The following is a 12,127-nucleotide window of genomic DNA, read 5'->3' as shown; positions in this document are numbered from 1 at the left end:
TGGAGTGGACAGAGAGCGATGGAATCAGAGTAAGTCCTAGATCCCCTGCAAGATGTATGACCTTTGCGAGACCAAATAATTTCCCTCTGCCACAGTTTTTTCTATTTTAAGTCAAGGATTCTTTCTGAGTGACTTAGAATAAAGAGAAAAGAATGCTGAGGGCCTCTTGATGGGAGAAAAAGCAACAGCTTGAGTAGTAGGCATGCCTAAAAATATTGCCCACCAAAAACAGAAGATGCATATCTCATGAAGCAGATTATGTGATTATCATTTTAACAAGAAAGAATAATTGTCACCTTTTTATTAAGAATGATAATAACTCAAAAAGAAGTGCTTATATCTTCAATCAGTATTTATAAGCACCTCTTATGTGCCAGGCACTTTACGAGGCACCAGACATAAAGAGATAAAAATGAAACAGTCTCTGTACTATTACATCTTTTTTAATAGTATTTCTTCTAATTATATGTAAAGGTAATTTTTATTATTCATTTTTTAGAAAATTTTGAGTTCCCAGTTTTTTTTCCCTTCTCCCCTCCCCTCTCCTTTTCCTAAAACAGTAAGCAATTTTATGTGGATTATATATGTGCAATTATGTAAAATATATTTCTATATTTGTACTGGTAGATCTTACATTTTCTAAAATGATTTCTAAATCTATGTGCAAACCATGTGAAGCCATGTGTTGTGGGCTTATGATAATAAATACTAAGGGAGAAAATTAACTGCTCTTAGGTTCATAGGCTAATAAATTTAGAGCTGGAAAGAACCTCAGAAATTGTCTAGTACGGCCCCTTAGTTCTATAGATAAGGAAATTAAGGCCCAGCAAGGTTGTGACTTGTCCAAGGTCATACAGGTAGTCATACAGGGGCATATCTCTGCTAAAGAATAATGTGTGCGTGTGTGTGTGTATGTGTATATGTGTGTGTGTGTGTGAATATATTAGCATATTTATGCTATAGCTGCATAGGGTGCTTGAACTATAAGAGCCATCTTCTAGTTCACACCTTAATTTACCAAATGAGGAAACTAAAGATCACGTAATTTAAATGGTTTGCTTAAGGTCAACCCTAGCCCTCTTAGCATATCTCTAAATAAGCCTAGCCAAGCTTCAGCCTTGGATCATTCCTCCCATTCCTCACCTTCATGCCTACACATGTGCTACCAAGAAGTCAAGGAATCAAAACCTGGCATGAAAGGACAAAATCCATCCAATATTAACAAATCCTTTGTGCCATGGACAACAGTGCCCGTCCATTTTGCCAGCTTCAAATCTGGCAAAAATAAGCATGTGTTTCTATAAGGACCAAAGAATCCTTTCTACTTGTTATATCCCCAGGTATATACAGAGGGAGGGCAAAGAATTCACTTGGTTTCTATGTCTGGTAAAAGAAGAAAAAAGTTTTTCTCTTTCTACTTGCTGGTCAGAGACTCGTCCAGGATATCAGGTGCCTAAAACAATTACCCACAGATAGCCTGTCAATGGCCTAAGTGAAATTCTCTCATTTGTTCCTACGGACTCATACAGAAATATTGGCACCCTGAGGTTCTTTTTTATGGTCTTGAAGCACTAAATGGTCATATTATCAAATGCTTTTCTACTTTCCAGAGTAGAAGAAATGCTTATTAAGTGCTCATTCTTACTGGTGCTTATTCTCCCATAGGTGTACTTCATAATGTTTCCAACCAGAGAGCTCCTGTTTCTAGGGTTCTCAGAGTATCTCCTGTCACTTCATCATTTTTGAAGAATCCAAAGTATAGGAAAAGTGTGCGGCAAGAAGGGATTTCCTGCCCCCTACCAAAACAATGAAAGCTACTATACAGTAGAATGCAGTGGAGAAAGACTGTCAAATGTGGAGTCAAAGTACCTGAATTTGAATGCAGGCTCTGTCACTTACCACCTGGGTGACCTTGGACAAGTCACCTAACTTCTCAGAGCTTTGGTTTCCTCATCTGTAAAATGAAGATTTTGGCTCCCAGTTCTATAGCTATGATCCTATGATTACAAATATTTCTTGAACGAAAATAAATTAGATTATATGTATTATTACACTCATGATCATTATGCCCATTTAAATTCATTTTCTTTATTTGAACAGGTTAGTGAATTTTGCTTATGCAGATTTACCAAATGGACTGGTCAGTAAAAATTATGTTTCATCCTGAATTTTTGCCAACAAAAAGGCTCTAAAACTTTGATATATCTGGAATACATACCCAATAGAAATCCTCACCCTAGTGACAAGCACAAATGACATGGCTAGGTGGAAGAAAATGGTAAACTGCCAGTTACCTTTGACTTTTAGAGTGTACTTCTATGGTTTGTGGAAACTGTTGGAGAAAACCTGTACTTGGAACTAAAGACCTCTCTATCACTAGCCTACAAGAAAGGCATTATTTTGCAAAAGGAAAAGAAAGTGAATGAATTCAACTCAATTCAGTAAGTATTTATCAAACTCTTACTATGTGCCAGGAAATATGTTTTTGAAAATCACACAGTAACAACAGGTACTACTTCATTTTTGCCTTTGTAGTTCCTCCCCTGCCCCATAGCACCTACTATAGTGGTATACAGTAGGTGCTTAATAAATGTTGACTGATTTATTGTATGAGGCATGACTGTAATATGACTGCCTTTTTTTTTTTAAAGCATTCTCCTGAAGCTAAATATGTCTATCCATTGTGGGGAAAGGGAGAAGCTATATACGTATTTCAATTAAACTGTGATTCTTCAGTATATTTTTGCAAATCCTCTTTTGGAATTGCCTTCACCACCCTTATCTTATTATTTTGAATATTCTGGATAATGGCATATCTTCATCTGTGAAGGGTGAATTTAAGTGATGGAAACAACTAAAAGTTATTTGAAAGTAATTCTGGTGAACATGGTCACTGATCACACTGAAAAGTTTATGTTTTGGAAACAAACAAGATGCATACATACATACATATATACATGCATATATGAATATGTATGTATATGTATGTATTTGCGTATTTTTTTCTAAAGACAGTGTTGCAGAGTGGATAGAGAGGTACCCTTATGGTCAAGAAGAGTTAGGATCACATCCCCTCACATCCCACCTTTGCTATATGCTGGTTAGGTGATGCTGAGCAAACCCTTTAAGGTTTCAGTGCCTCAGGCAACACTATAAGGCAAAACAGTTGTGCATCAGCAGTAGAGGGATTTTCCTCCTTGGGAATTCCCTAAACCAATGAAATCACAGGACCAGTCCAAAAATTGCTTTAAAAAATCCTGATCACTGATCAATTGGGGAATGGCTGGACAAGTTGTGTTATATGAATGTGATAGAATACTACTGTGGAATGATGAACAGGATAGTTTCAGAAAAACTTGGGAAGGGCAGCTAGATGGCATAATGGGTAGAGCACTAAGGAGGATCTGAGTTCAAATCCAGCCTCAGGCACTTGACACTGACTAGCTGTGTGACCCTGGGCAAGTCACTTAACTCTGATTCACACACACACACACACACACAGATTGAAAAAGAAACCACCTATTTGGGGCAGGTAGGTGGCACAGTGGATAGAATAGTACCCTGGAGTCAGGAGGATCTGAGTTCAAATCCAACCTCAGACACTTGACACTGACTAGCTGTGTGACCCTGGGTAAGTCACTTAACCACATTGCCTAGCCACCCCCCCCCAAAAAAAAACCTTGGGAAGATTTATATGAACTGATGCAAAGTGAAGTGAGCAGAACCACGAGAAAAATGCATACAGTAAAAGCAATATTGTAATGGGAATGAACTGTGAAATACTTAGCTACTCTGATCAAGACAATGATCCAATGATCCAAGACAATTCCAAAGGACCTGTGATGATAAATGTCATCTACCTCCAGAGAGAAAGATCTGATTAATTTGAGTGTAGATTAAACATAGTTTTTTCCTCTCCCTTTATATTTCTTACTTTTTATTGTTTTTTTGCAACATAGCTAATATGGAAATATATTTCAGATGAATATATGTATAATTGATATCATATTTCTTGTCTTTTCAATGGGTGGGGGAAAGAAAGTGGTAGGGAGGAAGAGAATTTAGAACTCAAAAATTTAGAAGATGAATGTTAAAAATAAAAAAAACTGGAAATATTTAACAGAATAAATAAAATATAGTCTAAAAAGTCATGAGACATCCTCTCATGTGGCTTGTAAATGGAATCTAAAGAAAACTATAAAGTTTCAAAAATATTTTGAGTAATTGATGCATTGCTGAAGTAAGTTTAAAGCAGGGGTTCTTAACCTTCATTGTGCCATGGATCCATCTTGGCAGCTTGGTGAAGCACACAGCTCCCTCCTCAGGGTAAAAAAATGTTTTAGACACATAAAATAAAATGCATAGGATTACAAAGGAAACAAATTGTACTGATATACAGTTATCAAAACGTTAAAAAAACTCATAGACTTCAAGTTAAGAATGCCCAATTTAGGGGAGTGGGGACTGACAGAAGGGAAGGCAGATAAGGGGAAGTGCTTGACAGAAGCAAAACACTGGTGAGGTGGGAAAGAATGAAAGGAGAGAGAGGACAAACAGGGGAAGAATAGGATGGAGGGAAATATACAGGTAGTAATCATAATTGTGAATGTGAATGGGATGAACTCTCCCATAAAATGGAAGTGGATAGCAGTGGATCAAAAACCAGAATCCTACGATACATTGCTTACAAGAAATATACTTGAAGCAGAGAGACACACACAAAGTAAAGGTAAGAGCTGGAGCAGAACCTATGATGCTTCAGCTGAAGTAAAAAAAAAGAAAAAAAAAGAAAAACCAAGGGTAGGAGTCATGATTTCAGACAAAGTAAAAGCAAAAATAGACCTAATTAAAAAGATAATGAAGGAAACTACATCTTGACAAAAGGTACCATAGGCAATGAAGAAATCCAGTTAGAAGAGCAAGGAATAGTCTACCTATCATATCTATGAAGAGGGGAAGAATTCATGACCAAACAAGAGATAGAAAGCATTAGAAAATGTAAAATAGATAATTTTGATTATATTACATTGAAAAACTTTTGTACAAACAAAACCAATGCAACGAAGATTAGAAGGAAAGCAGAAAGTTGGGAAACAATCTTTACAGCAAATGTCCCTGATAAAGGCCTCATTACTCGAATATATAGAGAACTGAATTTATAAGAATACAAGCCATTCTCCAATTGATAAATGGTCAAAAGCTATGAACAGACAGTTTTCAGATGAAGAAATCAAAGATATCTATAGGCATATGAAGTGCTCTAAATCAATTTTAATTAGAGAAATGCAAATTAAAACAACTCTAAAGTATTACCTTACATCAATAAGATTGACTAATATGACAAAAAGGCAAATGATAAATGTTGGAGAGGATGTAGGAAAATTGGGACACTGATGCACTATTGGTGGAGTTGTGAACTGATCCAACCATTCTGGAGAACAATTTGGAAGTGTGCCCAAAGGGCAATGAAATTGTGCAAACTTCGATCCAGCAATACCACTGCTAGGTAGGGAAAAAGGGAAAAGGACTTACATGTGCAAAAATATTTATAGCAGCCCTTTTCATGGCAGCAAAATATTGGAAATTGAGGGGCTGCCCATCAATTGAAGAATGGCTGAACAAGTTGTGGTATATGAATGTAATGGAATACTATTGTGAAATAAGAAATGAAGAACAGGTAGATTTCAGAAAAAATCTGAAAGGACCTGTACAAACTGATGCAAAAATGAAATGAGCAGAACCAGGATAACATTGTACACAGTATCAGCAACAATGTGAGATGATCAACTATGAATGACTCTGTTCTTCTCAGCAACGCAATGATCCAAGACAAGTACAAAGGACTCACAAAGGAAAATGCTATCTATATCCAAATAAAGAACTGATAGACTCTGAATGCAGATCGAAGCATATTTTTCCACTTTATTATTTCTCATGGTTTTTTCCCCTTTTGATCTATTTTTCTTCCATGATTGTGATGAATATGGAAATATGTTGTACATGATAGCACATGTATAAGTGATATCAAACTGCCTGTCATTTTTAGAAGAGGGGAGGGGAGGGAGGGAGGGAGGAAGAAAAATTTGGAACCCAAAATCTTGTAAAAATGAATGCTAAAAATGTTCTTGATATGTAATTGGGGAAAAATAAAATACTATTTAATGCAGAAAAGCCAGCCAGTTTAGCACCTCCCAAAGCAAGAGCACTTTGAGGCATGTTACATGAGCACATTAATTCTGGAATATTTGTTTAAAAGCCCATCATTACTTTAGAGTCAGAGCTCATAAAGGAGAGACCTTAACTTGGCAACATCATTCATCAAAAATATTTATCATGAGCCTCCTATGCTCATGGCACTGTATTTGGCACAGAGCAGGCTTTTATTCTGAGGGAGAGGGAAGGTGAAAGATGATAGTGCCTATCTAACACCGTCCCTGTAAAGCTGATGCGTGAGTCACCTTACACTAAGTGTATTCAAAAATTGCTGTGTTAGCTAGTTTCCACCCTTGGGAGTCTGCTTATGAAAAATGATTATAACAATCCCTTTTAATGCACTATTCTAGGAGAGCTGAGTAGAGTTAAAACCTGTTTTATATTATAAATAAAGATGAAGGAATGGGTGTCTCTTGGCCTACTTTTTTTAGGGTAGGAGGCCAAAAACACATCTTTCACAGGACTAGACAATGGATAAATATTCACTCTACTTGGTGCTTCATGTACAAAGCCTAATTAACCTACTTTTTAGCTCTGCAGGATTTGGCAAAGATGAATTAGAGTAAATTTTAACCACAGTGATACTTCCTGTGACAGACAGAAAGAGCTCAGTCTTCTGTCATGTCAATCAATCAACAAGTATTTATTAAGCACTTACCATATTACAAGCCCTGCATCAAGCACTGAAGATACAAAGACAAAACTGGGGGAAAAATCCCTGCCTTCATGGAGTTTATAGTCAAATAAGGGAAACAGCACATACACATATAAGTAGACGGAATATGTACGAAATAGATATGAAGTAGTTCTCTCAAAGTCACAGAGCTCTCTAGTCCCTATCTCTCTACTACTACCTGCTCTACTACTCAAATAAATTCTAAACAGCAACTGGAGAGGACAGGGAAGGTAGTACTTGAATGTGATTTTAAAGGTAAAGGATTCTGGGAAGTGGAGAAAAAGAGGAGATGAGTTCTAGGAATGGAAGACAATCAGTGTATTGGGAGATGGGAAATAAAAGTAAAGAACAGCAAGTAAATAGACCACTATGACTGGATGACAGATTATAAGGAAAGATATAAAGTGTGAAGGCAAGCACAGTAGATAGAGCATTGGGCCTAGAAACAGGAAGACTCATCTTCCTAGTTCAAATCTGATCTCAGACAAGTACTAGATGTGTGTCTCTGGGTAAGTCACTTAACCCTGTTTGCCTCAGTTTCCTCATCTGTAAAATTAGTTGGAGGAGGAAATGACAAACCACTCTAGTATTTCTGTCAAGAAAATCCCAAATGGGGCTGTGAAGAATCATACATAACTGAACAAAAAAGACATAAAATGTAAAAGGACTGGAAGGTAGGAAGGGGCCAGATTGTGAAGAGACTTAAACGTCAAACAGAGGAGTTAACATTTGCAGTGGAGGACAGTGAATTAAATTATTTTATAGAGGGCGAACCCTGGATTAGGTAGCAGAGGGCTGTATGGCTGAGTGAGTCTTTCTGGGCCTCAGTTTTCTTAGTTATAAAATGAGGGGACTAGACTAGATGAAGGATAGAGCACTGGGCCTGGAGTCTGGAAGAACTGAGTTCAAATCCAGCCTCAGACATTAACTCACCGTGTGACCCTGGGCAATTAACTTAATCCTGTTTGCCTCAGTTTCCTTGTCTACAAAATGAGCTGGTGATGGAAATGACAAATCACTCCAGTATCTTTGCCAAGAAAACCCCAAGTGGGATCATTAAGAGTCAAACAAGACTGAACAATGACTGAACAACAACAACGGACCAGATTATCTCTAAATCCTTCATCTTTATGACTGCTTCAGTGAAATGTTACAGAGATGATGGCAAAAGCAATAGTTTGCTACCCATTTTCATAACATAACTAGTGCATCATGACTCACTCTTTTACTTTGTGATCTGCTTTTGCAAGAAGTAATTCTGTTTTTCTCCAAAATCAGAAAACTTTAAAGTACATAAGTACAATGTCATTTAGAAAAATCTACCCATAAACAAACCCAGAGATCAAGGTCACAGATGAAACATATTGCCAGGCTAGCATATTTCTGCTTCCCAATGTGGCAGGGTATAGTTTTCTGCAAGCACAATCTACCAAATGGTAACAGTTGGGTCCGTGATTTAAGCTTCAGTAGAGTAGTTATGATCCTTCAAAAAGGACTAGATGCCTCTTAAAGCTTCCCTTCCAGAAAAAACAAACCCTGGCTGGGAAATACTGAGCAGAACTGCTGTGAAGGGCCATTAGGACAGGGACAGATGTGATTGCTCATATTCATTTATCACCTGTCTTGAGTGAAATGTCAATGAACTAGGTGAAGAATTGGAATTTTTCACTCTTAGAGCCTTATATCCCAATATCCTTAGTTCCTTATATCCTTATCTTCACTATAGAGTAATGTCAAGAACACTGTTCTAAGAGGTGGAAAACCAGGGTTCAAATTCCAACATTGCCACTAGAAGTGTGACTCTGAACATGTAGACATATTGCAGTGGAAAGAATAATTGATCTCTCGTGTCACAAGACATGAGCTTCAATCTTGACTCTATCATGTACCTTCTGAGTGACCCTAAAATAGTCACTTCACTTGTTCTTAGTTTCCTCACATCTATAAAAGGAAAGCATTGGACTATTAGGGTGGGAAACCTGCATCTTTGAGGCCACATGTAGTCCTCTAAGTCCTCAAGTGTGGCCCTTTGACTGATAGAGTAGGAGGGCCACACTTGGGGACCTAGAGGGCCACATGTGGCCTTGAGGCTTCAAGTTTCTTACCACTGGTAGACAAACACTAACGTTCCTTAGAGCACTAAACCTATGATTCTAAGCCACTTGGCCTCTCTGAGCCTCAGTTTCCCCATATGTAAAATGTGAATCACAATATTTGCTCTACCTATCCCACAAGGTTGTTGGGAGAAAATCACTTTGTAAAGCTTAAAACTCTTTATAAAGGTCTGCTATTAATTATCATTCTTTACCAAGATAAGAAATAAAGATTTCTTGATTCTTGAGACTTTGTAAGTAAACATATTAGTAAATCTCAAAGGTAAGAGATGTGTATGGGGGTAGAAAGGCAGAGAATTGATAGATATAGAAGCATTATTTAGTAGCCGTGGCTACTTTTAGATTACCATGGCCTTATTGGAGTGGCCTCCTCCTTGGAACTCAATTGTCCCAAAAGCATCTGTTGGGCTGAGCTGGGTGTGCTTGCTGATGGACCATTTCTCAGACTGGATGTCATTTCGAGAGAGTCGGCTTTCATTTTTCTCATTCTGAATAACAGAGATACTTGGTGTGAGTCCGACATGCTGGCCTATCAGACGCCCACAGCAACACCTATGACACATGAAAAAAAAGCCCAAATGATCTCACTTTCTTGGGAAGTACATGTTATAAAACTTGCTGGATACATTTCAAATATGTAGGAGACCCTGTCAGACTGCTGTCTTTTGGAAGCCTGAAGAGCAAAGCTCAATTTTAAAAGTTTTTGCTTTTTTAAAGTGAAGTGTACCATAGCTTAGTCATAGATAAAAATTGGGAAGAAAAGAGAGATTCAATGAGCTAGCTATCAATTAATTATTTCCCATTTTCCCTTATTTTAAATTTATATTCGTAAGTCTTGCGGCTAACAAAGACTTTCATAAATATGGAGTTCAGGTGTATTATTCCCACTTTACAATTTAGGAAACTAAGGCAGAGAATTTAAACACCTTCCCCACATTAGCTTGACTAATCTATTGTATACCTCACCACTTCTCACTTTTATGGGCTTTGATCTTCAGGGATAAACATTTATAAACTAAGTATCTCTCTACTCTTATTCCCCAATTCCCCCATCCATCTAATTCCCCTTAATGCTGGATAGTAATAAATGAAATATTTTAACTTGCACATTTAAAATAAGGTATCTTACTCATGTGACTAAAAGGCTATCTTGTCTCTTCTAAACTGACATTTACTGCCAAATATCTAATACTGAGAATAAAAATCCACAGGCCTAGGACATCTTGCAGAGAAAATGAGAGAATCATTCATGAGATATTAAAAAGAAAACAACAGCACAACAGACTCCTAACATCATGAAAATGTCACAGGCCATTATACCTGGGGAAAACATTCCCAGACACAATATACTACTGGGCCCAAAATGATCTCTTGACCTCATTTCTTAATGTTGGTCTATATGAAATTCGAGATGATATTCAAAGAGGGCTGGAGTGAGATCCTGATTGGGCTATCTGTCAATAAATTCCCCTTCAGTATAACAGAATGCTGGTTCAATTTAAAAAAAAAATTAGTAGGGAGAAATAGGCCTCTTAATAACAAAATATCTCCTATATTCATACTTCCTGGAAGGAAGTATACTTGCTCTTCCGAATAGCCTTTCAGGGTATAGTTGATATGTATTATGTTGAAGAGTTAGATGAAATCTACTCAGAGAGCTCCAACTACAAACCCATCTTTAATTTGACAGTGGTTCCCTTGTAAACCACAGCCATTATCTTCATAGTCACAATTCCAAATTATAATTTCATTTTCTAGACAGGATGTAAGATTACCTATGGGGGTCTTTGGTGCTGGGTATGATGTGAACACATTCTCGCTTATAAAATGCTCTTTCTATCCAGGACTTCTGAGCCTGAAAAGAAAAGATGGAAAAACACAATTGATCAAAACTTTGATTAAGAAGAAATCTTACAAAATAAAAGGGACTATAAAGAAAATATCAGTTATCTTGAATATAAACACTCAAATAACAAACCCCCAAATAAACAAAAGCCAAATACCTTTAGTATTGTTGGAAACGTCTTATCATGTTTTGTATTTCCTGACATAAGTTAAAACATCAAATTTTTTTTGTTATTTAGTATGCAACCAAAAGTCCCTAAATAACCTGGAGTCAATAACAGTTATATGTAGGTATTTATTGCTGATCACAAATAATAATCACAGTTTTCAGTTAGCTGCTTTTCCCCCTTCTGAATGCCACTGATTAGAAATTATAACTGACTACAAAAAAATAAAGATGGAAAAGTATTTAATACATGCTTACTATGTGTCAAGATGTGCTAAATATTGGATATTTGCTCTTCAAGGAGCTCACACTCTAACTGAGGAAGAAAACGTACAACAGAAAGTCAGCTGTAGGGTAGATGGCAAGGCCTCCAGATAGTTGATCTCCTTAGCTTTGTACAGGTGATACCTCAGACTTTAAATGTGCTGTCTCCTCAATTCAAGGCTCAACTCAACTTCCAACCTCTCACATGAAGCCCATACTGATTTCCCCCCTTGCTAGTGCTGCCCAAAACTACTTTTTATTTTCCTTGTATTTTGTATCATCATCTCCATTTTCCTGAGATGAAGGAAAGTTTTATTGTTGTTGCTGAGTAGTTTACCATCTCCTTCAACAGTAAGTAATGTTTAGTGACTCACTTAAGGTCACATAATAAGTGGTAGAGCTGGGACATGAACTCAAGTTTTCTTACTACTCACATTAACCTATGACAAAATCACAGCATTTCTTTGAGGCACAGAAAATCAACCCACTGTACTTACCCAGGGACAGAGTTTGGGTGCAAAGAGAAATATGCATAATTCATCATAGAAAATATGGAATATCCAGAAGCAGGAACAAATACAAAATGGAAAGTCCAGGGCTCAAATGGATAACATTTTGCCTCAAGTCCTTCTGTTAGATGGAGAAAAGAGTGGCTGGGGAGTGCACCATCAGCCAAGTTGAATTGACCATAACAATTTCTCTGACAGCTAAGTAAGTAGTGCTTGAATGCAGAGGGTGGAAAATGAAGCAGGGCAGTTTGTGAAAGGTTTCATTTTATAGAAATATGGAGGAATACTGGTTTTCCCATCCAAAGGGGGAGATTTAATATATAAAGCCAATCGATAGTTA

The 12,127-nt window shown here is 37.1% G+C and overlaps 1 protein-coding gene across 1 annotated transcript in view; it reads right to left on the bottom strand.

Annotated features, from left to right (window-relative positions):
• Positions 1 to 12,127, bottom strand: part of TRPM3 (transient receptor potential cation channel subfamily M member 3) — a 696,557-nt gene that overhangs the window by 350,178 nt on the left and 334,252 nt on the right. Inside the window, 2 exon segments of the mRNA XM_027839430.1 lie at positions 9,351 to 9,555; positions 10,779 to 10,858. Coding sequence (XP_027695231.1) covers positions 9,351 to 9,555; positions 10,779 to 10,858 — 285 coding nt within the window.

Source organism: Vombatus ursinus, unplaced genomic scaffold (assembly GCF_900497805.2).
Source record: "Vombatus ursinus unplaced genomic scaffold, bare-nosed wombat genome assembly UNPS02014832.1, whole genome shotgun sequence".
Lineage (NCBI taxonomy): Eukaryota > Metazoa > Chordata > Mammalia > Diprotodontia > Vombatidae > Vombatus > Vombatus ursinus.
The sequence above is the reverse complement of the archived record's forward strand: the minus strand, read 5'-3'. Positions and strand labels throughout refer to the sequence as shown.